This window comes from Dermacentor andersoni, chromosome 4 (genome assembly GCF_023375885.2).
Source record: "Dermacentor andersoni chromosome 4, qqDerAnde1_hic_scaffold, whole genome shotgun sequence".
In the NCBI taxonomy this organism is placed as follows: Eukaryota; Metazoa; Arthropoda; class Arachnida; order Ixodida; family Ixodidae; genus Dermacentor; species Dermacentor andersoni.
Window position 1 is genome coordinate 111,052,788 of NC_092817.1, and position 25,878 is coordinate 111,078,665.

General features: G+C 43.2%; 2 protein-coding genes across 3 annotated transcripts in view; one reads left to right on the forward strand and one right to left on the reverse strand.

Annotated features, from left to right (window-relative positions):
• Positions 1–7,024, reverse strand: part of LOC126537466 (uncharacterized) — a 119,474-nt gene extending 112,450 nt beyond the window's left edge. Inside the window, exon 1 of the mRNA XM_055074276.2 lies at positions 6,832–7,024. Within this exon, the coding sequence (XP_054930251.1) occupies positions 6,832–6,935 (104 nt within the window). The 5' untranslated portion in view covers positions 6,936–7,024. The remainder of the gene's footprint in view (positions 1–6,831) is intronic.
• A 234-nt stretch (positions 7,025–7,258) lies between these two features.
• Positions 7,259–25,878, forward strand: part of LOC126537467 (transmembrane 7 superfamily member 3-like) — a 29,765-nt gene continuing 11,145 nt past the window's right edge. Inside the window, exons 1-2 of one of the 2 annotated variants that reach the window (XM_050184475.3) lie at positions 7,259–7,447; positions 8,745–9,092. In XM_050184475.3, the coding sequence (XP_050040432.1) occupies positions 7,387–7,447; positions 8,745–9,092 (409 nt within the window). In that variant the 5' untranslated portion in view covers positions 7,259–7,386. Of the gene's footprint in view, positions 7,448–8,022; positions 8,102–8,744; positions 9,093–25,878 lie in introns of those variants that run through there. The other variant, XM_055074278.1, reaches the window with a different exon arrangement.

Here is a 25,878-nt window from a genome sequence, read left to right on the forward strand (position 1 = left end):
CTTTTTTCTCTAGCCATACGCCGTTTCCAGGAGACATCCAGACGCTGCCGGCCTAATTTGTCCTCCCGGTGACAAAAATCAAAAAAATTCGCGCGTCGCCGACCAAGGGCGGACGTAATACATATACACGTAACTCCTGGTGCTGCAAGCAGCGGCCTCGCCTGTACATATACGATTACCGAGGATTTGGCAATCTACATTCGCGCGCCACGCTATATCCCACGCGCGCGCGCTTTCTTCGCTCGATATATTTTGCGCTGACATTCGCGCTCGCAATAAAGGCTCCTCTGTATAACAGTTCGCACCCGTGTCATCCTACTACGCCTCTTCTTTCTCTCTCGTTCTGCGGCGTCTGTCTCTGTCCCTCTCTTTCTTTAAAGCGATACAGTTGAGCTTGCCACACCACGCCAGAGCGTTTCGGTAACGTCGCGCGCGGATGGCGCAACATGGTCCGTGAGAAACGATGTCTCACATGACTGCTATGTATCAAACTAAGCGCGCGTTTGAACTTGGCGCTTCAATCGCCCCTACGTAGCCACAAAAAATAAAATTACCACACCCTCCTGGTTTAAATGAAATCATTATCGCTTTATAAAGAACACACGTTTGTCTTTCGTTTCCTCGATCTTTCTTTTTTCTCCTTTAAATTATGTTTCGCAGCAAACTTTCCGAAATGGGCATTCCGACAATTTAAAAACGCCGGTGAAGCAAGTCCGGCTCCACTGAGGATGAACTTGCGAAATGAAGGTTACCGCGGCGCTGTTCCCAAATCTGGAAATGTCTAAGCCTAACAAAATTCTAAAATTTTCGATAAACTGCCCTCGGCTGCGGCTGTGGACTGTAATGTGGATTGGCAGGGCTTAATCGGAATCCCGCATGCATATTGTTCTCAGCTCATCGTGGGCAAATATGACGACGTCGTAAATATGTCGTCGGCAGTCTATACGAGGTAATGGCAATCGCGCAATGACCTTGCGAGAAAGACAAGTGACATACAGTAATGGAACATTTTCATTCAAGCTGGATTGGCGGTGAGGCCGCATATTGGGTTCATATCTGAAAGGAGAGAGTTCAAAACCACAACTAACTTGTACTAATTCATAACTAAGAGAAAAAAAATAGATTTGTAGTTACAGCCTTATCCTATAGAAATGAAACTTATATCCACGAGAACAAAGATAAATCTGAGATGACTCGTGATGGTGTTGAAGATGGTGGAGCCTCTTCACGAGAGGCAGTGAGAAAGAAAAGTCATACTTTCAATAACAGTCTTCTCCACTATTACGTGTTTCTCTTTAATAATTTTTCTGTGGAACAAACGCTACATAGAGTCAGCTTTAAGAAAACTATAATTTACGAATCGAGCGTGGTTTAACATTTGCATTTACCTTTTAATAAGCTGACTAGAGCTTACTGCATTTTTTCAGAATGGACAGCCCTACCTTTAGTACTAAAAAGTGACACGGGTGTGCATTAGTGTGTGACAACTAAAAAAAAAAAATGCAAAAGTACTGTCTCTTCAAGGGAGCTGTGCTTCAACAAGTAACGGTGCAATTTATTCCAACGACACCGTTCGTGCCCCTTATTGTACATATGCAAAAAGTTACACCTGTTATAACGAATACAGCTGTAACAAAACAGAGGTATAAGTATATGACACACGTTCGTTTCTTAACCCCCCCCCTCCCTCTTCCGCCGCGATCAACCTGGGAAAAATATATCGCTAAGAAAGAACCACGGATTGCATTGAGTCGCGGCACACCAAGCTTTTTATCGCAACCAATCCCTTATCTCAGCGTATCTGAGCAGAATGATGACATCGACGCATGTGTGCTGACCACACGTCCTCTTAAAACAAAGGCCGCACGACAAGGGGGCAAAAGTAGGATCGAATTCACAGGTCTTTTCGTGCGGTAGAGCTGTTTCACGATTGGCCAGACCACCTCCGTTAGCATTCCCGCTATCATAACAGGTTGGCTCCTACCGCTGTCCGTACGAATGGCTCCAAAGTTTAAAAAAAGAAAAAAAAACACATGCTTAGTGAAGGGCTGGCGCAGGTTCGTACGCCGATGCTCAGCCTTAGCGATTTCGCGGGCCACGTGACTCCGGGAGTGCACAATGGAACCCACAATGGCAGGAAGCGGATGACATACGTATGTGTGCAACTGGCGAATCGATGTGCAAGCCTTTTTATTTTCCCATATACACACATCTATTTGTTATACTATATGTGCATGCACGCTTTTGTTCTGCCCAATATCTCTAGCAGATAACGCAGGCAGTACATAGGAGCGACAGCTCGCCCAGACTCTTTATTGTTGCTTTTTTTTCTTTCCATCTTTCGGGCGAATTGGTTTCTGCAAAGGCCACCAATAGATACGACCATTATGACAACACTTAAAGGCGCCGCCCCACGCCAGTGTAATCACTCTGGTTATTATTAAGTCTCAAACCTTCTGATGCCCATGCATCAGAAGGTTTACCTATAGGCGACAATCGTTATTTCCCATTTTAACTGTCATAGTATGCTACAAAACTTCTGAGTGAAATGAATAAACCTTCAATAACTCGCAGCGCAAGACAGGAACGAAGTAAAACATATACGTATAGACATGAGCGAAAATCTGAAGACCACATATGCCGCGAAAAAAAATATATTTATTTTTTATTCACATCGTAGACACCCAGACTGAAATCAACTAGCACGCAGCCCGACGCGCGTTTGTTCTACCAATGCAACACATTCCGAGAATTCAATGTTGCATGACTGTATAATAGAATAATTTTTTTATGTGATGCCGCGGTTTTGCACCCGAACGTATACAGAGTGCTTGAGGTGTGCTGCAAGGAATTGATGATTCATTCATTCTTTGTCGATTGTCATTTACACAAATCAAAGACGGAGAAGGTTATGGGGAAAGCCACACAGCCGCGGCCTTGAGGGATCCTCGACACCATTGGGACCACCTACCAATAGTTGGTTCATTGGTGAGGTGCCCCTCAACCGTCCCTCACTACCTCATCAATGGCTCAGCTATGACTCTCACTAATGAACCAACTAGCCCGAACAGTTAATTATAGTGAATAACCCTTCATTGGATGTCAGCAGAGAGCGCTTCTTCACGAGGAAGAGGAAATTCTCCTGCGCAAGCGAAAGGAAACTCATAAATGCGCATTGTCTCAGTTTTAGCGTTCTTCGGCGCAACCTTCAGTATACGCGAGCGAAGCCAGTCACGCTATATGGTCACGCGCTGCTGCAGAGGCCGCGAGCTCGAGGTAGGAGCGCCGTTTCTGAAAGACAGGCGTTGACTATTCCCTCAAATTCCCTTGTTCAACAAGATGACACCGAATGTTTCCCAGCGATGTCCCTAAGATGTGAAGATTAGTTTTTTCTTTTTTTTTCCGGCTGACAATCACTCCGCATAGAAGGGTTGAATTGACGCTAATGTTGAGTTTGTATTAGCAAATTATCATTTTTCACTACAAAAAAAAGAAAGCAAAGGAAAAAAGAAACAAGCCACTTCATACACTGTCAAAGGAGGCTTGCTAAGCCAGAAAAAGAGGCAAAATACGGAAGGCGGGTTGGTGACGACACCTTGGTGATCCCACGCACCGTAGCGCCGCGTTGCGTTGCGAATTTTGACGGCGTCTGCTCTCAGCTATAGCCAAATAATTTTCGGACGCAAATATGGACTATACATCGTACTCTAAAGGTGCGAAGGAGTGAAATTAGGAAGCTGCGCGATAATTTTTTATTGCGCCACGCACGCCGGCTCAAATTAAGTTCCACTTAGAAATATATGGAGCACATGTCGCCCTTGCGTTATTCGCGCGTTTAGTGTTTCGGCTTCAAATTCAAGAAATTGAAGTTTGGCCTTCAGTTTCTCTTCAACAGTAACGACCACTTACCTCGAAATTAACGAAAAATCGAGTTTCGAAATAATTCTTTATCAGTCTGAACCTGATTCAGTGTGTCTCTTTGGCGTCCAGTTAAATGCTTTTGCACAGTGATTTTATACCTTATACAAGAGTGGGGGACACAGAAGTCTGTAACCAAGAAGAAGTCTGTAACCAATGTTTCGACATGGGGACTCGCCTTGGTCGGTAACACGACAGCAGTGCCCAATAGATAGCCTCAATTCACAGTGCAGTGTCGGCCGATTACCGTTTATAAGCTTAAGTGCTCGGGATGCAGTTATCATGACTTTAGGATTGTTCATATCAGTAAGAGATGGCATATACTGTACAGTACGCTAATACACCGAAATAGTTTATTCACGTTCCCGTCAACTGCCAGTGGAACGAAAAAGACACCGAGTAAAGGTATTTGGCAAGTCTTCACTGCTAGATAGTATTCTTAAATAGCAAAGGAGGTCACTTTTACCGCGAAAACATGTCACTTTTTTCACATATTACACTTTCACCTTGTTTTCTGACGCGTAAACGCCAGAAAACGACGCATATGTGAACCACGTGCGGCTGATGACCCCTTGGTTAAGTTGCCGAACAAACTCTCAGGGACGTCACACATTGTGGCATGCCACTATCAGCACCTTTCTTCTTTGCTTATAAATGATTTACCTTGCATCTGAAAACAGAACAGCTATACAAGTTAGCCTCGTTGAACTATCAGAAAATAACTCAAATGTATGCAGGAAGTAAAATAGATACTGAACGCGCAAGCATGATAAAACCAACGAAGGTCTCGAGCTCTGCGAGCTGGCAAGAAAGCAACTTAGTCAACACATGTGATTCGAATTGCAGTGCTGGCTGCTGCTAGCAAAAACATTTATTTGAAGTAATGTAGTTAGAAGGTGGAGTTGCGGTGTCAGCATACCACACAGAAGCATTTGCGAAATTCGCGCAGTACGTCACGGTCCGCCCAAGCGCGCACTGCCTACTGCGTGCTCAATGAGGCGTTTCTCGCTGTCAGCGCCGTCAGAAAAAAAAAGAAAAAGAAAGAAAAGAAAAAAAGAAAACCTGAAATGAACGAAGTGGTTAAGTATGCGTATTCTACGACTTGGGCGGAAACGCGACAGTGTATGAAAAACTTTGCAAACGAAGTCTTCCCTATCTTTTTTTTAAAGTTTAGTTTCGTTTTCAGGCAAATTGCAACTCTGATTTCTCAAGCGTTCTGAAATTCTTGCCTCAAGCCAATGAAAACCGCTTGTCGTTTCTTTTTCCTCTTTCCCACAGGACTTAATTCTGCCTCTCGATAAACTTCAGCGTTTTGTCACGGTTTCATTTTGCTGAGAGGTAAAAATGTTCGACTAATATACAACTATTATTCTTTCTCATTTATAACCACTTAGAACCATCGTGGACAAATATAAAACCAACTGTACAAGCTGTGAACTCGACACTAAGCAAGCTCCGAGGGGTACGTTTTCTTTTCGGCATTTTTTCCGAGTTGTGCAATGAGAGGTATGCATGTACAAGCCAACCACAATCCGTCCGCGTTCAAATGTTAAATAAACATGGCTATAGAACGTATACGTCAGCATGTTTATTTGCGGAAGAAAGCCGCCGCAGCATCGCCGAGTAGCCCAAATATACAGATCACCGCCGTTATTAGAATGGATCATAAGCGCACTCGTCTGCATGCCGGCGCGCAAGCCCCACGTGCACTACTACAGCACGCCTGAAGAAAAATGAGAAGTCCTGTCTTTCTACAGCAATTAAGGCGCAAGAAAAGCTCTCCTCTCACGTACGCACGAAGCAAATTCCACCGCTACTGTGCGCTCGTCTGCCAAACACGGCACCTGCGAACGTCAGCGCGCGACGCGCCGTTTCAAACAGGATGTGGGCCGCTTCGAGTTTCGAGAGTGACTCGCCCAGAAAAACAATACATGAGGGGGAAAAGAACAAATAAACAAACGCACGATTCGTCTCCGCAGCAGTCATAAGCATGAGTCAACTAACACGAACCAGTGATTACGTCCTCGTCTATTAGACCGGCGCGCCGTCGGTCATCTGCAAACGGGGAATTGGTTCCGCATTTTTACGCAAGATTCTCGCCAAAAGCAAAGCGCTAAACTATCGACGAGTGCAACGTCTAGCTGCTGACAAGGAACTTGCGAGGAACGCTGGTAATAAAACGAAACTCTGGCGACCCGCGACCAGACGCTTTTTCGGCGCGCGTGCGCGTAGGAGGGGAACCCCGCAGACATCAATAATAAGGCGCGCGCGCAATGTGACACAGCGCAGCGGGGATCGCGAAACGAACGGACGTTCCGCTTGTGGCCCGTTCTCCAAGACAAACTCCTCCAAATAGGAAGAGAGACGAACAGAAAGCGCAGCGCACACGCTGGTTCCGGCACGAACCGCGCACACAAGAGGCCGAGGCATTGACCTTCCCTTGGCTCGCTTGAGGGATCGATCCAATGGAAAACTGCGCCCAATTGCAACGGGATGCGAGCGCGATGCGCGCTGGCGGCAGCCAGCTTCCGTGCACGGTAGATCGCCAGCGCGGACCGACCGTTTAGAGCGATCTCGCTGCGAATCGAGAATCACCTTTTGGCCTGGAAACTGCCGAGACGAGCTTCCTTTGCGTGCGCGAACCGGCGGTGCGGCACGGTCCAGTGATCAGTGGGAGGACACCCCACTCCTGCCCACATCGCGCTGGTGCGCTCGCCGCGACGAGTAGGAAGGGAAGCACGCGACTTTCCGCGGCCACAGGTGCCTGGAAACGGACGAGCCAGCGGTATTTGCGCGCGCGGAGGAAGGTATTTGTGAAATAAACTTCCATACAGCTCCAACCCGGGGGGGCCACGAAAGGAAGACATCTCTCGCTTATTTTTTTTCTCCTCCACATCGCGACGGTTCTCTCACCTCGCCAGTGGTCCCGTCTTTTTGGCCCGCTGACTGAGAATCCGCTCCACCACCGCAAGGTTCCCATTACGAGAGGCTTCGAGAAGCTCCTGCTCCTTGCCCATGCTGCGGAGTATCCCCGAATCGCTGGTCTCACACACTCACATTGCGATAGCACAGCTGATTAAAGACGCACGGCATCGCGACTCGCACGGGAGGATACATCGGAGAGCGTAGCTGGCGGAGTCGGGAAGATGGCTTCCGTTTGCTGAGTGGTGGTTTGGTTTCGAACTTACATAAAAATATATTTACTAACAAATATAAAATATTATAGTTAAACCTAATAAATAAGTAATATTTTTATGGTCTATTTGCACTTTTATTGCAATTTTTTTATGTGCGAAACTAAGGCTTCTTCTTGACGGCTTATTATTTTGTTTGTTTATCGAGCGTAAGCGCGCTCGCTCGCGCCGTTCTCGTGTTTGTGTTGTGCGAGATGGAAAATGTGTGTCTCCCGTGAAAACGTATTGGTGGTGCTACTTGCCGTACACAACTTTCATCTGTGAATATCTGAAGATGAGGTCCATTGTGATTGTGTTGTGCTTTCTGTCTTTCTTGCGCGAGGGAGAATTAAAAGGTAAACTGCTCTTGAGTCTGGCACGCCACAGCAGATCTGTTTCTCGCGCAATGTTGTGCCGGTCATTGGTTCTGCAAAATATTTAGGGAGTGCTCGCCCCGTTTTAATATATAAACATAGTCAAAATCACTTATCGGCAAAATGCAAATTGGGCACTTGCGCCTTTATGTCGCATGAAGTTCCTCGTTAACTCGCGTCGCTTCATTATAGGGGCGTTTTATCCACTTGACATCAATCCGACTCAACAGCACATTGTATCTGGCAACACCCTTGGCTTAGTGTAGAGTCAGCTTACCACGAGTGACAAAGATTACGATTTACAATTCCGTGCTGGTTACTGCGCAAGAAATAAACGGCTTGAACGTCCTTGTCATTGACAGCACATTCAGTTTGTAGTAGCATGATTATTTAAGTGACTAACGTGAACTTTCACTATGACTCATAATGATGGTTAACGTCGCAATCGTTCATATGGCAGCGACTATCTGTGTAGTCTGATAATCTCAACGCGGGTCATTCAGAAAGTGGATGAGTGACCTCGTCGATTTATGACGTCAATGGATGTATTGCTCCTCTTCGCGCAATTCGAGATGTGTCGTGGCGCGTTGGTTGTGAAGTTGTCGGTGGCGCAAGATAACGTTCTAACTCGCCTTTGTAAATATGAACGACTAGTTCAATGAGATTTAAAGTCTATTTAAGGTCTATGAAGTAACGCTCATTGAGGACGCAACAGCTAGCCAGCTACCCATCTCAGTACCATCCTAATAAAGTTTATGCCCTGACTATTTGCTTAAGTACAGTAACTCGCAGCACGCTGACAAAGCGCTGACAAATTACGAAGCCTTCATCTTGCTAAACTTAGCCAGAAAGTGATTTTATGCTTGATGGATTCAACAGAAACCTCGCCTTTAAGTATTCTTAAACATTGTCGTTTGTACCGTTTAACTACAATGTAACACAGGAAGGTACTAATGACACGTGCTTACTGAGGAATCTTGTGTATTCAATCATATTAAGATCTGTGTAAATACTTGAAGACATTTTAAAACATGACTATATAGCCACTGGTTGAACTTTGTATTGGTGCACAGTGCAATGTATGAAGCGTGGATATTTCTTATGAATATTGTTCCGTTTTAGGCAAGTTGTAAACCAATAATTACTGTTGTCACAGCTTTTGATCATTATTTCACTCTGTTGTAAATGACGTGTGGAATGACTTGTGAGATGTTTTGCTTTCATAAATCTGGTAAACCATGCTCGCCAATGTACCCTCGACTTCCGTCTATTTTTGCAGATGAACAACTGAAAGTAGCAGACAAAACTGCTATTGACGTATCGAGTGGTTTGAGAACATACCACGTGAGGACTTCATTGCCCGGACGATCAGTGACTCCTTTTCATGCATACAGCATACCGTCGGATGCAAGCTTCTTGCTGTTCCAAGCTCACACTCAAAATGTGCCAGTGACTATTGCGTACAGTGCTGAGACGCCGCCCCCCTCGACAGAGAGTGATACAGGAACCAACACAGGCTTGGTTGTTGTGCTCAAAGCATGGGACACAGATGCCAAAGTCTTTATCCACAACCCAAGTGTTGGCAATGTCACAATGCTACTCGTGGTCTCCTTGCACGGCTCTAAAGGTATGGCGTTACCATTGCCTGCATTACTCATGTTTTTCGCTCTTCACACAGAAATAAGAAAGTGCAGGATCGGAAATGTTGAGCATTTATAGAATGCAGAACAGCCTTGTTGCATAAGCTCATAACTTTATCAAGGCAGAACTGTGTGTGGTGCTGAGGTCATATTTTTCAATGGAGTGCATGACATGCTCATGTGTCATTATTTATGGGTCTGTGGTGGGTCCACAAAATTGTGGCAAGCTAAAAAATGTAAAATTGGAAGCCTGAATATTTTAATGCAGCTGTGAACGCTGCTGCACTAGTAGAAATTTAAAAGGTATATTCTAAAAGAAAGTCTTCAGCTTTCGTTGTTTTCATCTGCCATGAACGTTCTTGCTTTAATGTGAAAAAATGCTGCTTGTGCACTTTGAAGGTGCTATATCGGGAAACATTGCGGCTTCTTGAACTTTTTGTTTTTATAATTTTTGTGTTTTTATTGTGGTTCATCAGGCTCTAAAGACTTATGCTGTAGTAGCTACCTTCATGTGATAACTGTATCGTAAGTCTAAAAGAAAGCTTTCTTCAAAAATTGGGTGTGTTCATCATGTGAAAATTTCTAATCAAATCAAATAAAGTACGAATATTTGCTAAAAACTACCTCCAAATATAGAATATCTTGTCATTTCTAAACAAAGCAAAGTCTAAAGTTTGCATGGAATCGATTTGTTTCCAAAAAGAAGGGTTGTTTGCATTATTCGATACATGCACATAATGCTGTGCGCAGCTGCAAGTCCTGGGGACGTATTCTCGGACAGTTGCTTTTGGCTATATCACTTTCAGTGCACACTTATTGGCTGGATGAGCAAAACTGGATGAGCTGATTGACTGGTTGAAGGCTACGTCGGGCGAAGGCAACGCTATCACCAAAAGTGATCGCCTGAAAATGCATACCCTGTTAACTGAACAGCTTGTAAATGAAAAATGACTGCTTTCACTCATCTGGTGCACCACGGCAATGACAGTAAAGGAACAACGCATCATCAGATGCGTGCAGAGTGCCGTGTTTATTGAAGGAGAGAACTGTGGTACTGCAGCAACGCACATTACTTTTAAAGAATGCAGAAATGACGAGCCTAGCCAAATAAATTGCTTCACCTAAACCACAACAAATTTGTACACATTAAACTAATTAAAAGTGAGACATTTTACTGTTGAATGCTTGGAAACTATTGAGCTAAAGTTATCTGCCTCAATGCTTTTGATCGAGACTTGGTGTCATTGCACTGTGACTTAAGCTCTCCTGCAGCAGAAACATTAAGAAAGGTCCCTGCTTTCATTGGTCTCTCTCCCTTGAAACTCCAATAATTGTTGGCTCTTATCTTGAAACAGAAATGAATATTTCACAATTTCGAGTAGTGAATCCTTGTATCAAATACAAGTCAAATAGCAAACACTATTCAATTTGTATACGACATTTCGAATACTATGTGTCCACACTACCCTTTCAAAAATAGTTTACTGCAATAGCTCTTAAGAGCTCCTTAAAGTCGTGGAAGGTCTTATGAATGATGGGTGTTGTAGTATAATCTGGTCGCAAAGCAGTTGGGTGCCCTTGCACATTCTAGCCTTTGGGACTTGGGTCAGTGCATACAATGTATAGTCAGCACAGTCTTTATGAGCTGTACACTTATACAAACCAACCAGACTTTTGTCATGTTACACAAAACTAATTTCAATTACAGTTGCTTCATTCTACTGTGCAATGGAGAAGAGTGACCAATTGCTGACCAAAAAATGGGGTTGAACATTACTAAAAATGTAATCGATTACTTCTACATTACTTTCCTCCAGACATTTATAGACATTGCACAAATAAAGTAAATAAAATGAGCTGGTGTGATTCTTTCAGCATGCCCTCTGTAGCCCTCCGCACATTGTTTAGCTTAACTAACAATTGCTTTTCAAATTTTTGTCAGTCATCTTCACCTATTTTTCAGTACAGATACCAGCAGTAACACTGAACGTTCACTTAGTGTGTGTGCTGGAGGGAAGGGCAGTGCTGTAGTGTAGGAACACTTTGTGCATAAGATAGTGATTGCTATATGCTACAATGCTCGTATCTGGCCCCCCGTATGAAGCTCAGCACTTCATTGCTGCTGGGGTTCAGAGGAGGGCCAATGAAACGCCGAAAAAATTCTTTGTGGATGATTTCCTGGTATCAGCGTGTCAAATGGCCATCATTTTTTAGCCATAGCAGTGCCGGTTCAAATCGTCGGCCAGCATATGGTGGAGTGCTAAAATGAACAAATAGTGAATGCTCGGGTCTGCCTATCTCAACATACACAACCCCAAGGCCGCAGCAAAGCACGACAGCGGGCGTTCCATAGTTCCTGCCAAATTCAAGTGCTTAGAAAATTCACCAACAATTATGATGCTCCCCAATGCAAAATTTGAGCGCAGCTCTGCGTGTTTTCATTTCGCAATATATTGGGTGGCGCGAACAATCTGTCTCATGCACTGAAGTGTGGTGCGACTGCCTTGCTAATCGGGAGATGGCGAGAGGCAGTAAGCGGGTGACGCATGGGCACTATTCACAGCCGCCGTCGTAGACAGACCTCCGCACATGCAGCGTTTTGTTTCTATATGTGGTATCACTGGACGTGCTGGCAGTGTGCCATCGGTGAACAGACAGCAGAATGCTACTCTGGTGCCATCTTGTAGCAGTCATCATCTCAGAGCCCATCTTACACATCATTATGCTTTTCTTCTCACGCTTTCGCAATAACCTCCTCCTCCGCTTTCCTCTTTGCACTCTCTTTGCTATTGCCGTCTTTCATACCCCACTGCACTTCGCATTTGCCCTTTCATCCTCCGCTGGGCTCATTTGCTTGGTTACACTGAGGGACGCCGATGCGAAATGCGGGAGCAGGAGCCTAAGAGCTGTGCTCTGAAAGCTGCATGGCTTGTAACAGCTTGTCTCGGGAATAAAGTAACCGAGTACATGTAACTGGTTGCTGAAAAACTAACTGAATTACAGGGAGAGTTACTAAGCAATAAAAGTGATCGATCAGTTACAAAACTACCAAAAATGTAATTAATTACAAGCAACCAATTACATGTGATTCATTATGTAAAGTCTGCAAACACTACATATTAGTGGGATTGAGGCTTTTGTATTGAAATCTGTGACTTAGAGACATTTCTTTTTCTTGGCTGGCCCTTAATAACATAGCTTAAAACTCTTTTCGCAACCTATATATGTGCTACTGCCTCTTATGGCTTGGCTTCCTGAATGAGGGTCCTGCATGCTTATATGCTGCCATGTTCTCTGGTAATAATGAACTTTGGAGCTCTGTGTCCAAGCTTACCACAACACTGCAGTTCACTGAAGCATACCACTATTCTATACACGGCAAACAATGCATGTTATTTTACCCTGATAACTGTTATGGGCTCTTCACTGTGCTGAAAAACATTTTGTCACTAGTGGGTGTCATAACCCAGGATTACACGGACTGATTCCCGAATCAGCTCCCATGCAACTGCTGCCAACGTCACAGTTCCAAACCTGTAAACACTCGTGTCCCAGTCTTCATCTTCATTGTTGTGGCATAGTTGTCATTGTCCTCTTGACATTTCTTGGAGAGCACAGCGTGCTCCGCATGGTGTTCACCATGTAGTTAGCAGTGAGCTTCCTAGAGGGTGCTGCGTGTTTAATAGTGTGTACACACTGTTTAATGACTTTAGTGGTTTATTATGATGCTCTTTGCCTTTTCGCTGTTCAAAGCCTCCATAGCCTCCACACATGCACTGTGGCAGATGGACAATGCCTCAAACAAAGTGAAAGCTATTGTAGGTTGACATGGATTATCTTCTCTTGGCATTCCCCGCAGTTTCCTTCAGTCTCCTTTAAAAGGACATATTAGCAAGTTATTTTAAAAATTGCTTCAATTGACATCTGGAAATAAGTTACCGGATGTGATCATAGTGTGGCATGACGTGCCAGCAAAAATGGTAAAACTTTAAAATTCCATAATTTATTGGGTTAAGTACATAGCGACATCGCCCTTTGGCTTACTTTGTGTAAACTGAGCAGATACCCCCCTGACCCCCCCCCCCCCCCCAAAAAAAAAAAAAATTTTTTTCATGCGTAAAGGCTGGATCTACAGTCTACCTGGATTAGGTTAATGCCTTAATTATAATGTCCTGTTAATATAGGAGTGATTTCAGAAAGAAACGTGCGTGACTTATGTCAGGTGTGGAAACCAAACTTCAATGTTTGTCCAAGGTGTGAAACAGTGACAGCAATTTCTGGAGCAATATTATGTGTAGTTGGATTTGCAATGGCTCGTGGACAATCTGCACATCATTATCTACGTGAAGCTTTGTACTTAGCTAGCCTGTTGAATACGATGATGCATTCTTCCAGGACAATACCATAACCCAAGACAGAGAAGGGTTGGATGAGAATTACCCAGCTCGAGTCAAACTGGATACAGGCTCTCTGGTCTGTGCAAGTGCATGCAAGTGTGTACAAAGCAAAAAACAAAATTTGTACGTCCCTTGTTACTCTGTAAAGCTTCCCCTACTGCTGTCCCCCGTGAAAGGCTGCCAATATGCCCACCCTGTTTTTAGTACCTCTGGGAAACCACTGTTCCTGCTTCTTCCTTCTTTCTATCCTGTATCTCACATACCACCAACTTCACTGAACTAAGGTAGTGCTGACATGATATTTTCAACTTCCATTTCTTTTCATTATATGAAGGTCATGTATCTCAAACCCTTAGAAAAAAAAAGTTCAGCGACAATTACAATACTCCCTGACGCAAACTTTGAGCACAGCTGTTTAGGTGTTTTAAATTCGCGGTATATTGTAGCAAAGAATTTGATTCTGAATGACAGGGCCCTCTCAGCAGCGGCGCTGAGCCTCTGCTCGAGCAGCTCGTTTAGCAGCAGTGGCAGACGAAAGATTTCCACCGGTTGTGTCACTCATTGTTCAGAAAGAAAGCGGCAGCATATGTCGCACGCACGGAGCGCATTCTCTAATGGCAGAGGCACCGGCAATGTAGTGCATGCGCTGTGGGTCCGAACTTCCAAAATCCACACCAGCGCTTTGTTTCCGTATATGGTATCAGTGGACGTACTCACTGCATGCTTGGTTGCCACCGTAGGGCACGTCTTGTGTGGCAATCTGCTTTTCTCCTCACCCTTTCACCATACTCTCCTCCTCTGCTTTTCTCCTCACGCTCTCTTCACGATGGTTGTCTTTCATCTCCAGCTGCACTCTGTGTTCGCTCTTTCATCCTTCCCTGTGCTCATTCGCTTGGTTACGCCAAGGGATGCAGGTGCTCAACGCAGGAACAGGCACCTAAGAGCTACACTCTAAAATACTGGCAAGGCTGAGAATGCCCCAAATAATTTGCAATCAGCTTTTCTACAAACCAGTTGTGGATTCATTTACCAGGAGGTGTAGGTGTCATCACCAGAGGGGGGCAAATGCCCTCATTTTGGTTTTTCTCACCTCATCCTCACATTGAAATATTTTGCCTACCCTTCGTAACCCTCACCCTGAACGCAAAGAAGTTTATCTACCTTCCCTCACCCTCTCGTTGAAAACACTATCATCCTTCTCTTCTCTTCAGTTTGCTACAATGTCAAATAAACCATTTACTCGTCCCGCGAGCATAGTTTACAAACATCATTGCCTGCCGTGCCATTCTAATTGTCGAAGCGGGCTGCACTGCTTTGCTTATAGAGACATTGACTTAACCTATTAAGCCGTTCGCAGTGCTTGTGAAATGACTACCACACCTGCTGCCTTTCTTTTTTCTTTTGTGAGTAGAAAGTGCACTCTTTAATTTAGGAGTCAAACAGCGAAACAAGGCACAGCCCAATTTTCCCGCAATTGCTAGGGTGAGCTGCCTAGTTTAATGCTTAACTGCACGCAGGCATAATTCATGAGGCCCATATGACACCCTTGGACATTCGCGTTTCATTGCCAGGCACACTGGAGAATAAACATTGTATACCACACCAACGCAGGGATTGTACTAAGATTCTTAGTAGTATGATTAGGATAACATGCTTACAAGCAAGCATTCCTGAAAACATAGTGTGGCCAAATACACTCATTGTCCGTGAGACGAGTCTGTTGTTCATTGTGCATTAGAATATGCTAACTACTAGTTTTGTGTTGTAGTACTTATCATCAGAGTTATTATAGAAAACTAAACAAGTCTGTTTGCTCTGTGATGCTACTGATAGAAGAAAAATAGGGTCTGGGTTTAGAGAGTTTGCCTGTCTAAGCGAGCATCACAGTCAGCGTGGCTACCGCTTCATTATGACCTTGCTCATTGCTGTATTTTTCAGCTGTTCAGGCATCTGCGAACAATGTATGCTCTCAAAAGTTTCGGAATTTCAGTAAGCATAGCGCAGACATCAGCCACCAGAACTCGTAATCACTTGCAGCCTGCCCCTCCTTCATCTGCTTGCACGTTTAGGCATAGTCCAAGAACAACTTATGAGATTCACTCAACACACACATAGGGTGAGAAATACGTAAACAGGCTGGACTGTGAAAAACCACCAGCTCTCAAAGTTAGATTCGCTCAGCAACTAGACACTTGAATCGGTAGGACTATTAAGGCAATAGCATTAAGGACCCTGCCTCGCAGAAAATCCGGCGTCCAGCATTGATTGTCTTTAAGTAAAAAAAATAGTACCCAACCACACATACCCAGCCACGCAGGTCCACCGTGTAGCGCAAGGACGTTACTGAACTAATTGAATTTCTGAAAGTAAAATACGTAAAAAAATCGTAACGTACTTCTTACACACAACCTACAGATATGATGGTGTCGAATTTTGAGTATACAAGAAAACGTAATTTTGGTACGTGGAAACTCAAGTATAAACTCCTTTTCCAGCAATTCTGCCATTTATAGAGCAGTGCACTGAGCTCAATTTCTTGCGACAACATCATCCAGATGACCCAAGCAAGAGGCCGCCTTTCTACCAGAAAGCTTGCCTTCATGCACAGCGTTCACAGCCAGCATTTCCCAGTAAATATTATGGTTACATAAGCTGCAGTTGCCGGAAAGCATGAGAAGCAGTCAGAGATCTTTGAATGCTATCGTTTGCATGCTTAAAGGCGAAGGTTAAGCGTCCTCCAAATATTTTATTGAATTTATGCATTAGTTGCATGTCTCAATATGATTCACAAACCTCATCCATTGTTCACTATCTTTATATGACTCAAATTTCAATCGTGAGGTGGCAGTAGGAGTTGAGCATGCTTTACTCCTTGTTCTTGCAAAACTGGTTCAGGTGGTACTCCCTACACATGAGCATTTGAGCCACTTTAGTGACCTTCAAAAGTGCCCTCTGCACGGTTCCCACAGTTGAAAACAAACAGCCTTTCTATATCGCCGGATGATGCAGGTAGGGCCGAGAACTCTTTCACCAAGCAGCAGAGGATGGGGTATTTGGTCTCGTTCAATCTCCAGTAATTAAGGGCATCTTTAACAGACAGAATTTCATCCAGATAAACGTCTACTGGAGTCTATTCCATTTTCGACAATGGCTATGCGCTGTCGCCCAACTGGCTCTTCGAGGAAATCAAATATTGAGCTGCTGCTCTGCATGTTTTTTCAATTTGAAATCAAGAATCGGATGGAAACCCCTCCATTTCTAGGTGCAACGAAAACTAGGCACAAATAGGAAAAGCAAGCGCGCATCTTATATTGATCCGAGGTATGGATCTTAGGCTGGAATGTTGGTTAGGATAATGATGTTACTTGCTGATGTAATCATGTTGTTGTGCATAGTTATAGGACTTATCTACATAGAAAAAGTTGAAATCATGGAATGATAGAAAGCAGGAAAAGAAACGTTATCATGCCTAAGTCAACATTAATATACTTGCACTTGATATACTTGCCATGACCAATCAGTTTAAAATAAAAATAATTTATTCTTAGCTGAAACTAGAATGTACATTCCTTTAAAGTAATCTTTTCACTGTAGTGGAAAAGCTTTAGCTTCATTGTCGAGAATTGAAAGATACGCTCATTAACCATGACATAAAATAGAATAATGGCATTTGAGTTTGAAGCACACTGGCAGGAGCCAGTACGCATTAAAACTTAATACCTCAAACACATCACGCATACAATCTATGTAACTTCTCTGCCCTTCAGCAATATCAGTCATGCCTTGCTCATTCAGCCTCACATCATCGCATTCACCCTCCCTTGCCCTCACCTTACAATATCCACTCTCCATCACCTCACCAGGTAAGGAAGAGACCAGATGCAGACGAGGGCGCCCTCATGAGGGTGCCCATGTCTGGTCCTGACATGGCGCAGAGTGTGGCCACATGTAAGCAGGGCATCGTAAAGTTTTGCCACTACAGCTCGCTTGTTGGTCTGTTAGGCTGCTACATTGGGCCACCCAATAAGTAGCAGCTTAGCAGGCTAACAAGCGAGCCGGAACAAGTGTCAAAATATCACAATGTTCTGCTTCCAAGACTGAGAAAATCATTGCAGTCTGGGGGTCTTCCCTTCAATTTTTAGGGAACATTTCCAAAACAAGAAATAAAATCTCGTGCATGGTACTTCAATGCAGTTAATTGCCGTGTCTCAAGTTCTCAGGGTTGAAGATAGTATATTTCTCTTTATTTCGTCATCAACTTCTGCTTCTCTCGACCCTGATTGCCAGGTCTGATACCTGTGGCTCGTATATTAAAGTGAAGCTTTCTTTGCCTACCACCTCATGGTTTCACTTGGATCGATTGGTCAGACAGTTGCTGGTCGGGTTCTTGCCAAGTAGATTGAACCTAAAAGAAACGAACAAACAAAAGAACAAGCACATTCGGTGCTTGTTTGGCGCAGCCTAATGTTTTAATCATTAGGTCAAAAATGCTTTTTTTTCTTACATGGTATTTATTGGCAGCACGTATATGTGAGAAATATACTGTATGCTAGAAACGTGCAAGCACTGGCCGACACATCTCATATTCATGGCCTAGAAAGGGCTAATAGATCACCCTTTGCACACCATACACCACATAAAAACTACAAGTAGTTTTGAACTTTAAAAGTAGCAACGACAAGCAACTTATGAAGTGTTGGTACCAGTCCAGTGGTACCAGTGTTAAGTCATACATGTCTTTCAAGTGACCAATCATTTGAGCATACTGAAATTTTGATGAAGCAATGGGTTCAGTGTTTCGGTTTAACATGCATGTCTTCCATAAGCTGTGTAGTCCAATTAGGGAAAGCATATCAAATGGCACGTGCAATAAAGTATCGGATGGTATGCTGATTCAAAGTGAAATCTTTTTTAAGAGTCCTTTGAAGTGCATCCCAAAATAATATTGCATCTTTACAACTTATGAAGCAATGCTCTATGGTTTTGGGTATGTCACAAAGGTGACAATTCACAGTAGATGCAAGAATGCCTTTCTTGTGCAACCAAGCTTTCACAGGCAGCATTTCAATGTGTAATTTGAAGAAAAATGTTTTGTACGTGGGGATAAAGGCATCTTGCGTACTCGCTGAAGTATGTCAAGCCCTGGCAGACTGGTGAACGGTAGAGCGGAGGTGGGGGGGGGGGGGGGGGGAATTATTGATATCAAATCTTGATGCAGTTGTTTTCTCGACACTGTGTAGAGATATTCAGTAGAAAACCGAACCCAGAGGAATCGCACAGTGAAATATACTTCTCACATAAAACCTCACAAAGGAGGTCGCTCAGAGTATTGGGATGAAACTGCCAGGTTGGGTAAAGCATTGACTAAGTTAACTTGTATAAATGATCATTGTATTTGGTGTGAAATATCTCGAAAGAAGAAGAAACTACAAACAATCTGTCGCACAAATAGATGCACCAGACCAAGCCCACCACCACATACGGGTCTAAAGATATTATCTCGCCTCATAGGCTCATAAGTAGAGGACCACAAAAATGTAGTGAATATTCTATGAAAATGTTGAATGAAAGTCCTGGCACAATTTACGATCTGTAATACATAAAATATTTTTGTAGCTATGAACAAGTTGCAAACCACCGCCTTATCAAATATAGAAAAGCGGTGTGGCATAAAAGCTTTCGCATGGCATTGAAGTGGTGGTACCCATTCTCACCAGAAATGTACACTAAACTTATATGCATCAAAAAGAACACCAAGGTATTTAGGTAGTACGCTTCTCCATTCTAGGCCAGCTTAGTGAGTCGGTGTATGTCCCCCTAAACCAAACTAATGACTTAAGCTGTCTGTCCAATTTATATGGGAACTAGAAGCCGTACCAAATTTTTTCAGTCAGTGATAGAACTTTGTCAATGCTTGGTTTGTCTGAGCACAAGAAGGTATCATCTGCATAAGCCAATACTTTGAATTTGTTGCCCAAAATGTTATAACCATGAATGTCACAGCACTTTAGAATGCTTATACACTATTTATTTATTTATTTATTTATTTAGAGCCATTGTATATTAGGCCACAAGCGCATGCATACTTCTCTCGTGCCAAAACTAACTAGCCCTTTCATATGGCCGCCACATGCTTATTATGATTGACTTCCATACTATGGCATATACCCACAAGTTAAGAAGCAGATGGTACGCATTGTGCACCAACTAGCTGTTTTATATTTCAAGTTTCAAGTTTATTCATCAACGATGTCAGATTTACAAGAATTGTATGCAAAATGAGCACTACACAGGGAGTCCCAAAGTTACAAACTGTCAGGGGGACTCCCATACATGGAAAATAATAAAAAAAAAAGACAATACAGATCAAGCATTGGTTACGGTGGCATTACAGACTAAATAAGAAACAGCGCGAAAAAAGAATTCAAAACTGTTTAGTAAGACAAAAAAATTGCGATGACTTCTGTAGTAAACAAGCAATGCAAATGTACAATACAATAAAAATATGAGTAATATAACATGTAGTATAATAGCTAAGTCAATTATGATTACATTCACAAAAGTCAGTGGTTAGGATGAAGAGAGTTGCTGCATAAAGTACTTCTTAACCTGATTCTTGAATATATGCTCTGTGGGGGATGATTTAATGGTATGTGGAATAGAATTCCATAGTTTTATTCCCGCAAATGTGGTAGTGAACTTACCATAGTTTGTGCGCACTTTAGGCAAAAGACGATTATCGAGTTCAGAGAACCTAGTAGTGTTAGTATTCACAAAAGTTTCATATCATCACCACATGATTATTATTTCCATATTATAGTGTGTACCAAGAGCAGGGGATCAGCAAAGAAGCGTGTTCGCATGTTGATTATGGTGGTGATATCATTATGGCAAATACGCACAACGTGGGATTCGCCAAGAAGAGGGCAGTACATATCGTGCAACTAACTAGCTCTTTGATATGATTGCCGTGTGTTGGTGATGATTATAATTTCCGTGCTATAGTTGTTGGTGATCTGGCATGATCTGGCCAGTACACTTACAATAAATAAGAGATGAATAAATGCAGGTAGGTATAAGATTTGTCACATAGCGCAGCAAGGGTGCACGAGAGCACATGCATGCACCAGATTCCTTTATGCCACAGACAAAGGAATGAAATTGGCAAATTTATAGAATTTAATTAACCACTTCATGAAAGCTTTGCTTCACGTAGATTCCAAAATGTGTGTTGGATCTGCATACTGTTTTTTCACACCAAAGTGTCATTGATGTAGGCTTGGGAGGTATGGCTGCCAAGGAGAAAATGGAAATTTTGGCCTACTGTAATTTTGGAGTAGTTTGTCTGTGCTGTTTCACAATAACTGTAGGGTCTCACATTTTTCAAAATTCAGTGTCTCCAAGAACTGAATATTGGGCTGAAAAAACAAACTTCGAGCTCGCACTTGAAAAGGCATTTACAGTATCTTCCAAGCTTGTGCAGCTCTCTTCATCCGTTTAACAAGGAAACCAAATTTACATTAACAACTGATTCTCCATGAACAACGGAGCCTCAGTGACTTGCACATTTTTCATCCTTTGAACTTTGCCATTTAGGTTTTCATCAAATAGGGGGGGCATAACAGAAGATAACCACAACTGGGATTTCTTCTTTTTTTTTGCAACATATACAGGGATAGAAATGCTGTGCCAATTTTGTCAAACTCCACTGTGAAGGAAATCCTGCTACATGCTGTGTCTAATTGATGCACCTGCTCCGAATTGGGAATATTTTGCATGGGCGAGAAGGCACTACGCATCAAGCAACCGTCCTTCCCAACCCACCCTTGCCCACCTTGCCTCACAACTACAGCATATACGGCACGCGGCTGGAATCTTATCGCACTTGAACGTGACACTGACGACAACTGCGGAAATTTGCCTGGAGTGTTGATATAATTACCATCACAATAACAATTATATTGGTGTTGCATGATCGTGAGGCCGCAGCTGCTTGACACACCTTTCTCACAGTTGCTTAGTGGTATATCGACAAGATTGTAAGGGACATTTTATTACCACTAGGCAGCCCGATTAGGCAAAATAAATTCGAAAACGGGACAAGGAAGTACACATGGACACAAGTCGCACAACAGAGACGTTATTCAATCTATACCTGCAAAGGCAAGAATAAAAATACTGTCCTTGTTTCTGTTCCACATGTATTTGCACAGCTTAGAAGGGCTTTTTATTAGCTACCAACTTGCTCAGCTGGTGATTTCAATTGTAGAGATGTATAGCGCCGATATAGTACAGCCACCAGTTTATTAATATTGCGTGGGCGCTGAACAGATAGTGCGCCAGTACCTTGCCTGGAACATCCTAGAGGACCATATGCTGTGACTAGCATGAGACTCAAGTGCATGAGCTTATTCATGCACCATGTTATTAATGTGGGAGGATACAACGCTCGCACCACATTAATAAAGAATCGGGTGGCTCTGCATATTCATCTTGTTTAGTGGATGAAACGCTATAACGGATGAAATGTTTAGCGGATGGAACAAGTAATGAACCCAGACATCTTGGTGGTTGGGGAGAGGGAATTAACACTTTATTGAAATGTAGAATTATCACTGAGTTAGGGTTAAATCTGTGCTTATCTTCATCCTCTTATGTAATAACAATAAAATGGTACAGCAAGTTGAATAAAAGTATTTGCGTATGAGCATAATGTACAGGGTCTGTCCTGAAAGTAATGTCAGTGAATTTATTGTGATGCAACTGTACGTCGGAGCCTGGTCTAACCGGTTTAAACTGGTAGTGGGGGAACCCAGCTAGGCAGCGCTCTGTTGCTCAGTGTGCTCCGAGCATCAGAGTGTGTAGGATGGGCCTGTCCCTGAGAGTTTTTTATTCTTGTGCAAGTGAAAATGCAACGCTTGTTAGAACAAAGATTTGCAATCAAGTTTTGCATAAAACTTGGCAAGACCACTGTGGAAACTGTTACTATGCTCAAGACTGCTTACAAAGAACATGCCCTGTCCGATCGGCAAGTGTTTCGGTGGCACAAGGCCTTTTAGAAGGCCGGGAAGAGGTCGCCGACGAGGACCGTGCCGGATGGCCATCCACGGCCACCACGGCTGACAATGTGACGCGAGTGAGGGAACTGTTGAACTCAGACCGACGATTAAGTGTTCGTTTAATGGCCGACACGTTGAACATTCCGAAAGCTCAAGTTCATGAAATCGTTACAAACGATATCGGCATGCGGAAGGTGTGCACAAAAATGGTCCCAAAAGTGCTCACTGACGACCAAAGGTCATGCCGCATTGAAACGTGCCAAGAAAACCTCGACATGTGCAAACGTGATCGAAAATTTTTGGACAACGTCATTACAGGTGACGAGACTTGGGTATTTGAATATGACCTGGAGACCAAAAGGCAATCATCTGAGTTGCTCATGCACTCGTCCCCTCGCCAGAAGAAAGCCAGGATGAGCAAATCAAAAATCAAGATCATGCTCATCATTTTTTTTTTTACATCCACAGACCGGTTCATCACGAGTTTGTAGAACCTGGAACCACTGTGAACTCCAAATTTTATATGGAAGTCCTCAAAAGACTGAAACGCAGGGTTCAAGGCATCCGGCCGGACATCTCAGACAACTAGAAGTTGCACCACGATAATGCGCCGGCCCACAGTGCTTTCATCGTCACCGACTACCCGGTTAAAGCAGGGGTGCCAACGATCCCCCAGCCCCCGTACAGCCCGGACTTGGCTCCCCCCAACTTTTTTCTGTTTTCACGCCTTAAAACACCTCTGAAAGGCAAGCATTTTAGGACAGTGGACAGGATCAAAGCAGCTTACACCGCAGCATTAAAGGTAATTCTGCAGGATGACTACCGCAAGACATTCGAGAGCTGGAAGTCTCGATGGAGCCGATGTATCGATGCAAAAGGAGAGTATTTTGAAGATATTTAAACACTTGTAACGATAAATTCAATAAATAATTTTTAATGGCCTTACTGACATTACTTCAGGACAGACCCTGTATATTCAGTGGAATGTTTCAGAAAGTGATAACTTATACAGAGCTTCTTCTTGGCACCAGAGCAGTAAGTTACTGCTCCAAAGCAATCTTTTCTCGCTCAAAGCAAATTTTTCTGCTCCAAAAGCATATGTTTACGCTCCAAACTGATTTTTCCCGCTCTAAAGGCTGCTCCATAAGACCAAGTGCTGTTTCCATCACTGTATATTTCAGTAGCATTCTCAACTCATCATCTGAAGTAAATGCACTGAAATGTGCATTGTCTGCGTGCCATGGAACTGTGGCAAGTCTTTAGACATGCGCTCTATCTTGTTGTCTCAAGAGGTGCTCCTCGATTGAGGAATTAATACATAGTGTCATGCATAACCAGCTTTGTGAGTTGCATTATGCATGTAAAGCAAGCACACTTACTAAGATCAAAGGTTTTAGGACTAAGCTTTGGTTAAAACAGCCAACTGTGGCAGCATTTTTTTCTGTGTAATGTGAATTGCAATTGGTGAGGAAGTTGAAGGAAAAAATAGTCCGAAGGAAGTGTGTGTTTGCTGTATCACTGTGTAGGCAAGCAGGTTGATGCTGTCACAAAAGAGAATGACAACAACGGCAATTGGGGTAGGGGTGTGGCCTACTAGGTCTGCACTCCTACGTGGATGTCAACACACATGGTTATAGCTGAGAATGGGGACATATTACTATGACACACTGCAGCTGTGAGGCGTTTCTTTATCTTTAATAATAATATGGTACAATATAGTTCATGCACGGAACAAGAGAAAGCAAACAAAGAAAAGGAAAAGATGCTCTAGCTAGTGTAGCTGTCATCAGAACAGTTATGCAGCTTCAAGTCAGCCATACTACAATGCCACAACCATTTTGCGCTAGAAAATATGACTTCATTGCATTGTTAAATCTTCCTCACATATAGAAAAATATCCAGGACAAGCAAGATTAGTACTGTTGTGTAGAAATGTTCCTGCAAAGGCAAATCTCACTGCTATTTCTAGTTTTCATTTCGTTTTCAAGTTTACTCGCTCATCTTATTTTTTATTTTCACCTTCCTTGCTTCCACTCTCCTCTGGACTCTCTTAAGCTGCTTCTCCCTCCCTATGCACAGCAGCCTATAAGCGGTCGTCTGTCAGCTGTCTCTCTCTCAAGCTTTCTTACCAACCATTTAAAGTTTTTTTAATCAGTTGCTAAAGTGCAGGGGAAAACCTTTACTGTTTAAATATGCCTTATTACACATTTGAGACACATTTCTTGCTAAATTGCAAGTTAGCCACTGTTTAAAATGTCCTCGGTTTACTCACTCCTTGGTTTACATGCTCAATCAGAATAAACATGGCTGTCAGGAATACAAACACTTAGTACCTTACTGCGTGAACTGTTATTAAAAATTACACAAGCCTTTGTTTGCGGGAAGGGGTTAAATGTGGTATGGCGTTACCTCTTTAACTCCTACCATGCAGTAAAGGGTTAAATCATGATGATGAAGAAAGTAGGTAGAAGCTGCCTATATTTGGCAAATTAAAATTAGGTAAAGCAAAGGTTACTTTTTTTTGATATTACTGTATTTGATCTCATAAAAACAAACCACAAGCTTTTCTGAAGAACCGTGAATCCCTCAAATGCTAATCATAGACATAGCTCAATGGATGCTGATTAGCATTTCCTTCTGTCTAAGGATGCGACTAGGTTTAACTAGTCTTGGCATTCTCAGCTCTGAAAAAAATACATTGTGCGTGGTAGGTGGTCCTATTCATACTGAAAGCTCAATCGTGACTTATTTAAGTCTTCTCCTAGGATATTTTGAAGCTCATTCAGCGCTTACCAAATAAATCTTCAAACCGGACTCTGCAGTCTGCACTCTTAATTTGCTCTGCACAGTGATTGAAAATACACAGTCTTGTATGGTTCTGTGAAAAAAAAAATTATTGCAATAGCAATTACACGAACATTGGAGGTGCGTTCACACCATAGCTGTCATTGCCATGCTGTCACGGCGCACGTGTGACGCCGGACGCAGAGGTTTAGAACTCTCCAGAGACGGGAGTGATGTGCAATGCATTTTGCTGCATAAATGGAGGACCCAAGTGGACACACAACCACTCCCGACCAGCGTTCTGCCTTCCGCTGCCGGCATACGCATTCTGCAAGTGCATGCTAATTCTCCTGTTGAGCAGCTGTGTGTACGTTTGTCTTAGTAGAACAGACAGGAAAGAGCAAGCTCTCGTGCACCATCAAGGTGTAGTGCTGCTGGTGGTGCTCATAATGCCAGCGTTGCGACATGCTTTGTAGCGGCCAGGGTACTGTTTCCACTGCATTGCAGCAGCTGTCTTGCATGCTGCTTTGCGC